Raw genomic sequence first — 11361 nt, 5'->3', positions numbered from 1 at the left:
TGATTCAGGGTCGATATCTGCACGAAGGATCGAAGGCTTCGAAACCGGAGAAATCATTGCCATCTATGGGCAGTGTAAGCTTTGTTTTCGTTACACACCGACACGACACTGACGATCGAATCCTTGTGCTCGCCACGAAATCCTGCCCTGCCTTTGAGCGTTTATTCAACCTTTTCTGGGGGCTTCATCGATATGACTGCATGGTATATTCTATCTGCAGCCTGATGCCCCTGAGAGAGCGTGAATCAGAGTATTGGAATGCGCATCTCAGCTACAAACTGCAAATGCGCCGCCCAAGCTTCTGCGGGGAATCATTTGCAGCCATCGCAATCGGTTTTCAGTAGTCATACCACAGGAGGATTCTTTGTCTGAATGTGTTGCACTTCCCGTCCTGAGAGCCATCAACAGCACCAGTCTCATAATTGCCTGTTCGTATAAAATTGGGCATCATTTTGGTAGAGTTGTTCGAAATGTATTCATGTTTGGAAAAGGCCGTATTCCCTTGAGCTATCACAGTTCTCACAGTTTGCAAGAGATCCGGACAGCTCCGCCTGATCATTCTTCATACATACTTCCCTGATGGTGCATATCCAACAGAAATCTTTCCATCGTCCGCGTTGAACGTGCGTACAGCTTTCCGACGCAGAATGCATGTATCAAGCCTTTTGATTGCTGTCATACAGAACTTCGCGTAAAGTGTTGATATCTCGAGGCACAAACTTCGCCCGGTACGGCCTGGGCATAGACACAAGGGACGTGGGATCGGCGTTCCCAGAAACGGGGTGATGGTCAACGTCGTCGTACTTCTCAACCTTGAAGCTGTTGAGGAGCCTCATGTAGACAATGTACAGTTCTCGGTTGGCCAGGATATAGCCGGTGCACATGCGGTAGCCGATGCCGTACGTGAACAAAGGCGCGTCGGGTCGCTCCAGCCAACGTTCGGGACGGAAGACTTCGGGGTCAGGCCAAAGCTCAGAGTCTGAGACAGGTCAACGATTTGCTCGAAAGATGAGGATTTTCGGTCTAACGAGGCTTACCCATGTTACAAGCCCATGCGTTAAGGAATATTACAGAGCCCTTGGGGATGATTGTCTGTCCGTAAGGAACATCGCGTACAGACGCTCGAGGGAGGGCGAGTCGAAGAACGGTGTAATATCTCAACGACTCTTTCACCAACGCCACGATGTATTTGCACTCTTGGTCCTCTTTTGCATCGCACATGGGCTGCTTCTCGCTGTAGAGATCTCGAATGGCCGCAACAGCCTTGTCTTGAATGTCCGGTCGCTGAGCTAGCATGGCAACAAACCAGGCCACCTGCGTGGTGAGGGTGTCAAGCCCACCGGAGAGCATAGTCAGACTAATCGAGGTCAGCTCCGCCTTGTTGAGCTTGGCTTCCTTGTCCATGATGACATTCGCCTGAATGCATGGCTTGTGGGTGCCGTCCGCCATGCGCTCGTCGAGGCTCCTGTTCAACGCCGCGAGGTAGACGTCGCGTCTGTTGCGCATCTCGCGTGCCCTAGCCGACTGCATGTTTATGGGGTTCAGGCGAAGTAAAGGGATGTAGTCTTGGAGATTACCAGTCGTGGATCGGAAGCGGCTGATTTCTTCCTCGACATGAGTAATCTCCTTAAAGAGTCCATCCTTCTGACTGCTCATGCGAACCCCCCAATTGAGCGTCAACGCCAAAGATAGTGACAAGCGCTGAATCATTGGCATTGAATCAACAGGTTCCTGTCCAGCCTTTCCATACTCATACAACTCTTTAATGAAATCTCTGGATTCGACGTCAAGATGAGGTACATATGTCGAGACAGAGGGTCGGTTCAAAGCCGAAGCAGCGCCCTTACGGCGGCGCTTAAGGGAATCGCTATATGGAGAAGTACCGATGGTGGTTCCCGAGGTTTCTGAAAGAACCTGTGCATTTCTTGTCAGGTCCCAGAACTGAATGATAGGTTTCACCGGACAAAAGATGGATACGCTTCCACTTACCTTGTGAAAAGTGTAGAACTCTGGGCGCGAACTGAGGGCCTGGGCATGCTGCCCGAAAAGAACCTTGGCCGCTGCGGAAGTGTTTACAACGACGATGGGGACATTTCCCAGCTGTATTTGGTAAACCGCTCCAAACTCTTGGGCCCATCTACGGTATCGTTCGGCCGCATTGGCCCTGATGTCCCAGAGATTACCGATGAGGGGTAGCCCTCGAGGGCCATCGAGCTTAGCAATCCTGGCCTTCACGCGGATGAACTCGTTTGCGACGATGTAGATAATGGGCACGAGAAGAAGCAAAATGGCAGCCGACTGCAAAGCATGATCGAGAACCCCCTGCTTCAAAGCCAGGACGACTGTTGTGATAGCCATCACGATGGCATGATGTTTCTGGAGTCACGGTATTTGGGAATCGTTTGAAATGGCTGCTTCAATGACGACTGGCAAACGTTCTCTCAGACTCTACTGCCGGTATGATATACACAGGTGAGAACGCCAGGGTTTGCCGTCTGTCTCTAGCTTTGGTACCATGGCCTGGTTATTGCAGGCAGTCCCGTCGGTTCTCATCGGCATAATGCTACAGCGGACAGCACATGCGCTCCCTCATTATAAACCTGTCGGAATCAATATCAACCTCTGGCTGTGTTCCACCCCTCCAGGTCGCTTGCAGATGCAAGCCGGGAGGACACCCCGCACGGGACGTTGCAGGTGTGTGTGTGTGTGTGGATAATGCGGGGTGCGGAACCTACAATTGGCTATATTTCGAGACTCAAGAAGGCTCAGACACTTCTTTCGCGAGGTTGTACCACATAGGCCAAAGTGAGTTTGTTCCAAGCCCAAATGATACCGAGTTACTTGCTTTACAACGGACGAGGTCGGCTGAGCTGGGGCGCTCTCACAGACCTCCCATCAGATCTAAAGGCATGCAGGGGAGTCCAATCTACAGAATACTTGGCTCGATTTCCTTCTCCAGAAGGAGTACAAATACATGTAAATTCTTTGTATTTCTATGGGCGAATGCCTATGATTCTTTATTGAGCTTGAGCATGTCCAGGTCAGAGATGGATCAGGTCATCATGGGTGAACCCCCAGAGGCTTTAGTTATCAGTCTGCGTTTCCCACAGTCGTGTAAAGGTTCTGGCACCAAGGCATCTTGATGAAGCTAAGCACACTGATTCCGTTTCCAAATCGCAACAGTGAGCCTGTCGGGCTGACGTTGGTGTAGTTCGAGTTGAAGGTGTTACTCATCCAACTACCCTCCAACTAATCGTCATAGACAGCCGCGACGGTGTCCTCTTTGGTCACTCCGCACCATTGCGTGCCGTCTATTACAGAGAAATCGTCAGAATAGCAATTTGTGTAGTGGCAATAAGAACAGAAGCAACAGGACGGTGATAACTGTTTGTATCATACTGTAGCGACTGACTATGTTTGCAATAACGATGACCCCCTTCTCTGTAATGACTGTGATCTTCGTCTACCTGGCAACTGCCCCTTGCTTGGGACTTTGGCTGCCAACCAACCCATCCCTTCACGATATATGATTCGGGTCTGTGGAACAACAAAAGCGTCTTGTATGCTTGGACTTGATGATATGGAGGCCGCTTTCCAATCACTTGTCCTATTCCTTCAAATCGATAGTCCATTGGAGACAGAGGCCTGCTCGATTCCCCCCGATGGCGTCTCTGCATCTTCAGGGCGCGGTTTGCCTACCAATATGTCAGTTTTTCTTTTACAATACAACACAATGTAACTTGGAATGTCTTTCACTCACACATAAGCAGCGACTGCAACTGCTTGCGGCATTGATGCGGATCTTCCCTCGGCCAATCGAGGGCGGATTCAAGGCTAGATCCCCTCCCCTCAGGCTCGCACCAACGAGTATGAGGCTTCCCCTTTTCATTGTCAAGCTTCCCATTGGAATCCTCCCGACTGGGCCTGACGACATGTATGATGAATCTCTGTGACGAAATCTTCCTCTCGTCTTTGTTGTCGCAGACTGAAATACCCTTCGTCTTGACCGTCTTGCCGTCAGTCTTTGCCTTGCACCAGTCGTCGTCACCCCGGCTCTTCTTGTGCGCCTCTTTGCAGAAGTTTTCGACCCATTGAGCGGCCGTATTCTTGTCGAACCTGAGACCTCCAGTACTGTATGTCTGAGTCCATCTAGGACTTGGTGCCGAGGACGTTGCACTGGTCTTTTGAGTAGTTGCTGTTTGAATCGGTTGGACAATGTTGAGCCTTCCTTGGGCAGGGGGCCGAAGAGTCGTCGAGGCTGAAGCTGGGCTTATACAAGGTCAAATGGTTAATGATGCCATTAAGTGCCCCCAACTCTGTTGGATGGATGGCCAATTCGGTGTGCCTTCTGTTCATGACTTGTGGGCATGGCTGCAACTGATTGTCCTGGCCATGTGGACGGGCTAATCCGGCACTATAGCCAACAAGCGTAGTCGTTCAAATGTCAGGTGTGAAAGAGACTGCATATTGATAACAGGAATGAGCGTTTATCACGGTGGAGACGCTTAGTCGCATTGGGGGCTGTATCGAAGTTATTTCAGCTGTTTGGAGGCCTTTCAAAGCAAGGTCTCCTGAGTGATTTCGCAGGGCGTGTAGTCGTCTTCTTTTAGTGCGCTACTCATGTGATTCCCCTCTTGATCTACAACCCCCCCCCCCCCCCCCCCCATCGGCTCGGCTCATTGTTGCTGGTCTCTGCCTGTATACCGTTTTTGACACGTTCTTCTTCAGTCGATTCACTGTATCCGAGGTCTTTCCATCCCAGCTCTCGGCTACCAATCTCAACCCCGGGTCACAGCGACGACTTGATGAGGTGAAATCCGTAATCGTGGATCGTTACGACGTCATATGCCAAATCTGCGGCTTGCAAATCGAGAATCCCATGTGGTGATGGGCTATGGCAATGCCGTTTAAGGAAGGCGACGTTGACATTCCGGAGATGGCGGGGCATGTTGACGACTGGGAGGGAAAGCTGGAATGGATGGCGGATGTCCGATTGCTACGCGACCCGGACGATGGTTTTGGACAACTTCTTCCCGGAATTCCAGTACGACAACATGTGCGGCGCGTGGTGGGTTGTTCGAACAGAACCACTCCCAAACACAAGCGGAATTCGACCAAGGTCTTAAGCCTCTAGCATCGAAGAGAACGTTGCCGAGATTGAGGAGAAGTCCAAGTTCACAAGGGTCGAACCCGATGGTGGAAGACTCGCAGTTTCCTTGGACTTCGAGAATGGCATCACGTTCGATGATCGAGTGTACGTTGCTGTCCATTCCGTTTGTTTGGATCTGGCAAAGAGGGGTTTTTTCCTCATCTTCGCAATTCGGTCATGTGCGAGATATGCGCGGCCTGTGGACAGCCCTCCGGTGGCGGCAAGGAATCGCGTTCAAGTCTGGGGAACTACCTCAGCTCTGGGCCGAAAGAGGAAGAAGCCCGTGTTGTACTAAGGGTCGGTTTTCCACGTCACGAGGTCAACGTTACAAAACGGAGAAGCAAGGTTTTCAGCACCAAATCGTTGTAGCGTCAACGTGCAACTGTCTGTCTTGACTGACATTAATAGCGTGCTGACACGGCGTCGACGCACCCTTTCTTCCCCTTGATTCTAAATCCAGCGATGAACCGGACCCCGGCGACGCAGGGACGGGAGAGGAAACACTCCCTTCCCCTCTCCGCCCCGCGCAGTTCTATCTAGCATTGTGTACCGATCAAAAACTTTTCAAAAAGCCCCGACCTTGTATTATGATAACGGTGAAAAGCCCGTTTTCCCCCCTCGCTCCACCGCCGCCCTCCTCCGAGTGGCGCCGCCACCCCCCCCCCCCCCGAAAAAAGTAAAGAAAAATAAGCCGGTGTGGAAGGGAGAAGGAGGGGGCATTCGTTCCCTTCGTGAAACACATGCTGCCCCGGGCCACGCCACGTGGTCCCCGCAGATGAAGCGCATGCGCATGCGCGGCGCTTATTTGGGGAAGGTGGCCTTGCCGGCAGCCTTGGCGGCGGCGAGGGCGCCGGAGAGGCCGTACTGGCTGGCGACGCCGTCGATGCGGTGGTTGGCGTTCAGGTTCTTGACGACGACGAACTGGAAGCAGGTGGCGCTGCCCTGGCGGGAAGCGATGACGGACCACGCCAGGAAGAGCTCCCAGATGCGGTACCACTTCTGGCCGTACTTGGCGTTGACGGTCTCGGAGTTGCCGAGCCAGTTACGGTACCAGCGCCAGAGGGTGCCGGAGTAGTGGACGCCGACGGTGTCGATGCTGTTTGGCGCGTGTCAGTCAATTTTTTTTTTTTTTTTTGCAGGCACGACGATGATGTGGATGGGTTATTTTGTGTTTCTTACCTCTTGATCTCCCATCCGGCGCTCTCGAGGCAGCCGACGTAGTTGGCGAGCGGGGTGGAGGCGTCGGCGCCGGGGAAGATGTGCTTGTTCAGGTACAGACCCCAGATGAAGTCCTCGTACTGCCAGGCCTTGCGCAGACCGGAGAGCTGGACGTACATGGCACCGTCGTCCTCGAGCATGTCGTAGCATTGGCGGAAGAAGGTGGTGAGCCTGCGGATGCCGACGTGCTCGCCCATCTCGATCTGGGAGATCTTGTTGAACTTCTTGGTGGGGATGTCGCGGTAGTCCATGCAGAGGATCCTGCTCTGGGTCTCGGGGATGCCGGCGCGGCGGAGGGCGTCGTTGCCCCAGGCGGCCTGGTTGGTGGCGATGGTGGCTCCGGTAACGTGGGCGCCGTAGTTGACGCTGGCGAACTTGGCGAGGGTGCCCCATCCGCAGCCGATGTCGAGCATGGTCTCGCCCTCCTTGAGGCCGAGCTTCTCGCAAACAATAGCCATCTTGTTGTCCTGCATCTCCTCGAGCGTCTCCTCACGCTCAATGTCGGAGAAGATACCGCTGGTGTAGACCATGCGGGGGCCGAGGAAGTACGAGTAGTGGTCGTTGCCCTTGTCGTAGGTGGGACGGATCTGGTCCTCGTCCTGCTGACGCGAGTGGAACAGCACGTCGGGGGCGAACTCAAAGAAGATGAAGTAGAAGAGGGACCAGGTGAAGGCAAAGTTGGACCAGTCGTGGCGGTACTCGAGGGCGTCGAGGAGGTCGCCGTTGACGTCGACGAGGCCCTCGGTGTACATCTCAGCGAAGGTCTGGATGGGAATCTTGTTGCGACCGCTCCATCGCTGGCGGTCCTCCTGGTTCTTGAAAGTGATGTAGTGCTCGACAGGGCGGCCGGGGAGCTTGGCCTTGTCGTTGATGCGCGGGGCGAACCTCGTGGAGATGTACCAGAAGCCAACGAGCAGGGGGACGGCCAAGAGGACGAAGAAGAAAACGAAGGTCTTCAGGCCGCCGCCGAAGACGCGGGTGATCCAGAAAGGAACACCCAGCAGGACAGCTCCGAGAAGGTAGTTGGAGAAAGACTCATTGCCAGGGCCTTCGGCGGGAAGGGGAGGGTTGTTGATGGTAGGGTACTGTGAGAGAGAGAGAGAAAGAGAGAAATGTTAGCGTCGGGTCATGTGGCATGTCATGACATGTCACGGCGGGGTCAATTGACACAGAACAGCATTTCAATTGGGGGCCCCGACGGACGTCAAAAGAGGGTGGTGATGCGATAGATACTCACGTTGGTCGTCTTGACACCGCAGTCCTCGTTCGTCCTGAACTTGGAGGGCTGGGCCGCAGGGGTAGCAATGAAAGTAATGTCACTCTCGAGCTCGGCGCCCTGCTGGCGCTTCTCGGAGGCCATGGCGAAGGACGTTGCCTTTGAGGGGAGGAAGGTGGTTTGCTCAAAGGCTTGCGGACTGTATATATCGCGCAGCTCCTTTTTTTCCCCGGGTGTGTGTGTGTGTGTGTGTGCGCGGTGTGTGTGGTTGGAGATGTTTGGAGTTTTTGGAGGTGTGGACAGATTTAAAGCTGCGTTGCAATGCGACCAGTCAGGGTCCGCCGTGGTTCTGGTTTCTACACTAAAGCCAAGTAAACAGACAGATTGCAGCGTTTCTCGCACACCCACCGCCAAATGGAACCTCCCCGCTTTTACGGACGGTTTCCAGCAGGGGGGTTGGGCGAGGCACTGATAAAAAAAAAGGGAGCACCTTGCACGGGACTGGCTGAAGAGGGTCGTGGATGGGTTGATACACGTTGAGACACCCCTGCGGCCCATGGATTGTCAGGCCGTTGAGGCCACGAAGTATCAGGAGAAAAGTCTTCACCGCCCGTGAAAAGTAGGGGTCCCGGTCGTTTGTCCCAGTTCTCTCCTTTCCCCAGATTGCCAATCTTGCGTTGCCTGAGTTAGGATTGTCGCGAATCAGCATGCACAACCACCATGCATCACCAATTGCCGCAAGTCCAGACAACTGACTAACATGTCATGTCCCACTTGTGCAACCTACGGTACGGGACCAGTGCTAACCACGGATTCGTGCCTGTACTTATTAGGTAGTTGGTACCGAGTATTTCAGGCTTGCGATGGAGCGAAGCAGCCAATCGAATCTCGTCCCCGACGCAGTCGGAACAGCATCATCTACCTTGCTGATCTTCGTCTCGTATCCGAGGCCACGATGCGCGAAGCCCTGACGTCCAAATTAGGTATGTAGTTTAGACTCGCGAGGTAACTGAACGGGCTGGCCCCTGGCAGAAATGCCCATCACATGCTACTATTGTCGCGCGAAAACCTTGTCCAAAGTGTATGTAAATACTAGTTCGCATTCGGGCCGGAGAGTACCTACCTACCTGGACGGCATCAGTGGGTCCTTCCCGCCTCTGGCGGTGTGGGTACCTGCCTACCTGTGCGCTTGCCCGTCCCCGGCGCCGGCGCCGGTCCAGCTGGTGCCGAACGGCGGTAGTTCCGAGGCTGCGAGGCTTAATTTGGCAACGGCATGAAGAGATTCTGCTGGGGGCACGCGATCGGAGCATATACTGTGCGTCCAAGAGGGTAACAGATGGGGAAATATTATATGTCGCGTACAGATTGTGTACCTCATCAGGAGCGGTCCGACTCCAATCTAACCACAGGCCGTATGATCACACGGCCGCCATCGTATGCGTTAATGTGAATAATCTACTCCAACTCCTAAACACCAAGCATGATCCCAGGCTCATGCGAAAGCCTCCGCCAACACCCACGAGCAAGTAAACTACTCCGCCTCACCTCCACACCATGTTACGGCTCTGTCTGCGGGTCTGCTGCCACAGCGGCTTGCTGTCAGCTCCTTCGGCCTGCTGTTGTGCCGAATCCGCCCCGGTGCCGCTGCTGTAGGGTTTCCCGACGGTGCTGCTCCCCGAGCTCGTCGCGCGGTATTCCTCGCGCGCGGGGAAGGCGGCGTCGTTGTAGCCGCGCGCGAACTCTTCGGCCTCGTTCGATTGCGTTAGCGGGGCACCTTCGCCGGTGGGGTGGGACGCGCCGTGGGCCGGGTTGTAGCCCCCGGGTCCGGCGTGCGGCGGCGTGCCGGCGGCTTGGCCTCCTGAGATGGAGGTTGTCGTTCCGTGGGCGCCGGGCATCATGGCCGGGTGGCCGTAGCCTGCCTGGTCAAACATCATCTCACCGCCGCCGGCAACGGGAGCAAATTCCTTCGAGTTGGGCTCCGGGCTGGTTGGGCAAAGTCAGCTATCTGTTACCCCCATGGGGGAATCTCGCACCGAGTTCAATGACTTACACAAATGACGGGCCCTTTCCGGCACCGGGTCCGAGGCGTTGGTTGCGGCGGCGATTGCGCTTGCACATCCATAGAGCCCCCGACACAATAGCCACAAAGACGGCAGCGCCAGCGATGGCCCCGCCGATAGTAGCGCCGTGGCGTCTGTTTGCTGCCTCGACCGCGCCGGGCGGCGGGACGGCGGCGCCGGAGGGTGAGCTTTGGGCTTTGGTGGCCGATGCCGAGTGCGTTGTGGAAGATTTCGAGGTGGAGGTTGTCGAAGAGCTGGAGCTGGTACTCGACGAGCTCGAGAGTGTAGTAGAGGTTGTCGAGGAAGAAGTGTTCGAGCGGGAAGAGCTGGTCGATGACAACGACGACGACGACGACGACGAAGAAGTCTCCTGTCTCGTGACGAGCGTGACCTGGGTGATTGCGACAGTCGTGCTGAGACCCGAAGCAGTGGCGAATACGGTTGCGCCCTGGCTGGACGTACCGCATCCATACTGGTAGGCGCCTCCATCATAGGTGTTACGGTAGCACACGTTAGATCCCTGGCATGTAAAGATGTAAGGGTCAGATGCTGTTTGGGTCGGGCTGCTGCCGTCCACGCAGCTGGTGTAAATGCCGGTCGAGCAGGCGACGCCGTTCGGGCAGCAGCCGACGGCGGAGGCGGAGGCGTCCATGGCGCAATGAGATCCGGCGGAGCATGTTGCCGGGAGGTTAGGGTCGGCGCTGATGTAGCCGCAAACGGTGTTGGTGCTGTCGTCCTGCCTCCTCATCATGCCGAGCCATGGCGCCGGGGTAGCCAGCGGCCAACTGCGAACATCCAACGTCCGGAGAGCAATCTGCGCTTGTGTCTGAGGGGGGAGGGCGCCGGCCTCGGTGAGGGTGAAGATACTGCTGAGAAGCAGAACGGCCGTGGTGGGCGGCAGGCGCATGAAACCGTCGCTAAGCAACATCCTGAAGGTCGGGAGGGCTGCTTGCCCACTTGTATGCCCTGGTCGGTCCCTACTCAATCTTCTTTTGATCCGTCCAAGGAGCAACTTGGATAGAAGTGTTGTTATACGCAACTAGGTTCGGAGATGTTTGGCTCTTCACAAGATCAAGGATAGTGTAAGGCACAAAATGAGACAAGAGCAAGAGATGGGAAATGTGTAGAATAATAGGCCAGGAATAGGCAGAAGCAAATCAACAGGGAGGAGGGACCGGCCCTGAGGAAGAACCGGGCGACGAGGTGCAATTTAGGTCGGAACTGAGGCCATGAGGGAAGAGGGAAGAGGGAGGGGGGAGGGGTGTAATAATCCTCCGGGCTTCGGGGGTGTGACGGGTAGCAGACGATAGAGGCTGACGCTGGCTGGTTGGGGAGTTGCGTCGCAAAGATGCTTGGATCATAGGCATGCACCACCTTTTGCCAGGCTTAGAGAGGGGAAAAAAAAAAAAAAAAAAAAAAGGGCCTCCCCTGCTCCCCGGTTCGATTCAGAAAGAAAAGCACTGCGCTCTACCATGATAACCCAACCGCGGGTTCGCGTCGCTCGGGGCGTGGCCGAGGAGTCTGGAGACGTCCCTTGATATCGATAGTTGGACGCATGTATGCTGTGGCGATGAGGCAGATGCGCCCGAGACCAGTCCGTGCAGATCTGAGAACCTCGGATTGAACACACGATCAGGAGAGTTCGGTGCCGGTGAGCGCCATGTTAGTCAGCTTCATGATGGACGTGGGTGGTCTCGTTTGCTCCGTCGGCCACAGGC

At 55.1% G+C, this 11361-nt stretch overlaps 4 protein-coding genes across 4 annotated transcripts; all 4 read right to left on the bottom strand.

Moving 5' to 3' along the window:
• Positions 1 to 656: 656 nt before the first annotated feature.
• On the bottom strand, positions 657 to 2358 carry LY79DRAFT_670965 (cytochrome P450; the record flags this gene model as incomplete). Its single annotated transcript, XM_060563848.1, has 3 exons — positions 657 to 979; positions 1038 to 1914; positions 1990 to 2358. 3 exons carry the CDS (start codon positions 2356 to 2358, stop codon positions 657 to 659), a joined length of 1569 nt encoding a protein of 522 aa, XP_060412590.1.
• A 1139-nt stretch (positions 2359 to 3497) lies between these two features.
• Positions 3498 to 4228, bottom strand: LY79DRAFT_266320 (uncharacterized protein; the record flags this gene model as incomplete). The annotated part of the gene is made up of 2 exons (XM_060551980.1): positions 3498 to 3695; positions 3761 to 4228. Coding segments are annotated over 2 exons (666 nt in total), but the record flags the coding sequence as incomplete, so codon positions are not given.
• Positions 4229 to 5794: 1566 nt separating this feature from the next.
• Positions 5795 to 7857, bottom strand: LY79DRAFT_610013 (cyclopropane-fatty-acyl-phospholipid synthase). Its single transcript, XM_060561933.1, has 3 exons — positions 7605 to 7857; positions 6329 to 7452; positions 5795 to 6245 (listed from the first exon to the last, which is right to left on the bottom strand). Exons 1-3 carry the CDS (start codon positions 7725 to 7727, stop codon positions 5951 to 5953), a joined length of 1542 nt encoding a protein of 513 aa, XP_060412588.1. The 5' UTR covers positions 7728 to 7857; the 3' UTR covers positions 5795 to 5950.
• A 1036-nt stretch (positions 7858 to 8893) lies between these two features.
• On the bottom strand, positions 8894 to 11038 carry LY79DRAFT_634973 (uncharacterized protein). The gene is made up of 2 exons (XM_060562247.1): positions 9634 to 11038; positions 8894 to 9566 (listed from the first exon to the last, which is right to left on the bottom strand). The coding sequence occupies exons 1-2, from the start codon at positions 10569 to 10571 to the stop codon at positions 9125 to 9127; spliced, it is 1380 nt and encodes a 459-aa protein (XP_060412587.1). The 5' UTR covers positions 10572 to 11038; the 3' UTR covers positions 8894 to 9124.
• Between the last annotated feature and the right edge of the window lie 323 nt (positions 11039 to 11361).

This window comes from Colletotrichum navitas, assembly GCF_030913465.1.
Source record: "Colletotrichum navitas strain CBS 125086 chromosome Unknown LY79scaffold_43, whole genome shotgun sequence".
NCBI lineage: Eukaryota > Fungi > Ascomycota > Sordariomycetes > Glomerellales > Glomerellaceae > Colletotrichum > Colletotrichum navitas.
This window is presented reverse-complemented; position numbering and strand designations above follow the sequence as displayed.

Bases quoted from the DNA above. Each gene is read 5' to 3' on its own strand.
- LY79DRAFT_634973 (XM_060562247.1), bottom strand. From the start codon at position 10,571: ATGTTGCTTAGCGACGGTTTCATGCGCCTGCCGCCCACCACGGCCGTT. The intron at 9,567-9,633 runs GTAAGTCATTGA...TTGCCCAACCAG, and splicing joins GGAAAGGGCCCGTCATTTGT to CCCGGAGCCCAACTCGAAGG.
- LY79DRAFT_610013 (XM_060561933.1), bottom strand. From the start codon at position 7,727: ATGGCCTCCGAGAAGCGCCAGCAGGGCGCCGAGCTCGAGAGTGACATT. The intron at 7,453-7,604 runs GTGAGTATCTAT...TCTCTCTCACAG, and splicing joins GCGGTGTCAAGACGACCAAC to TACCCTACCATCAACAACCC. The intron at 6,246-6,328 runs GTAAGAAACACA...CGCGCCAAACAG, and splicing joins GCCGGATGGGAGATCAAGAG to CATCGACACCGTCGGCGTCC.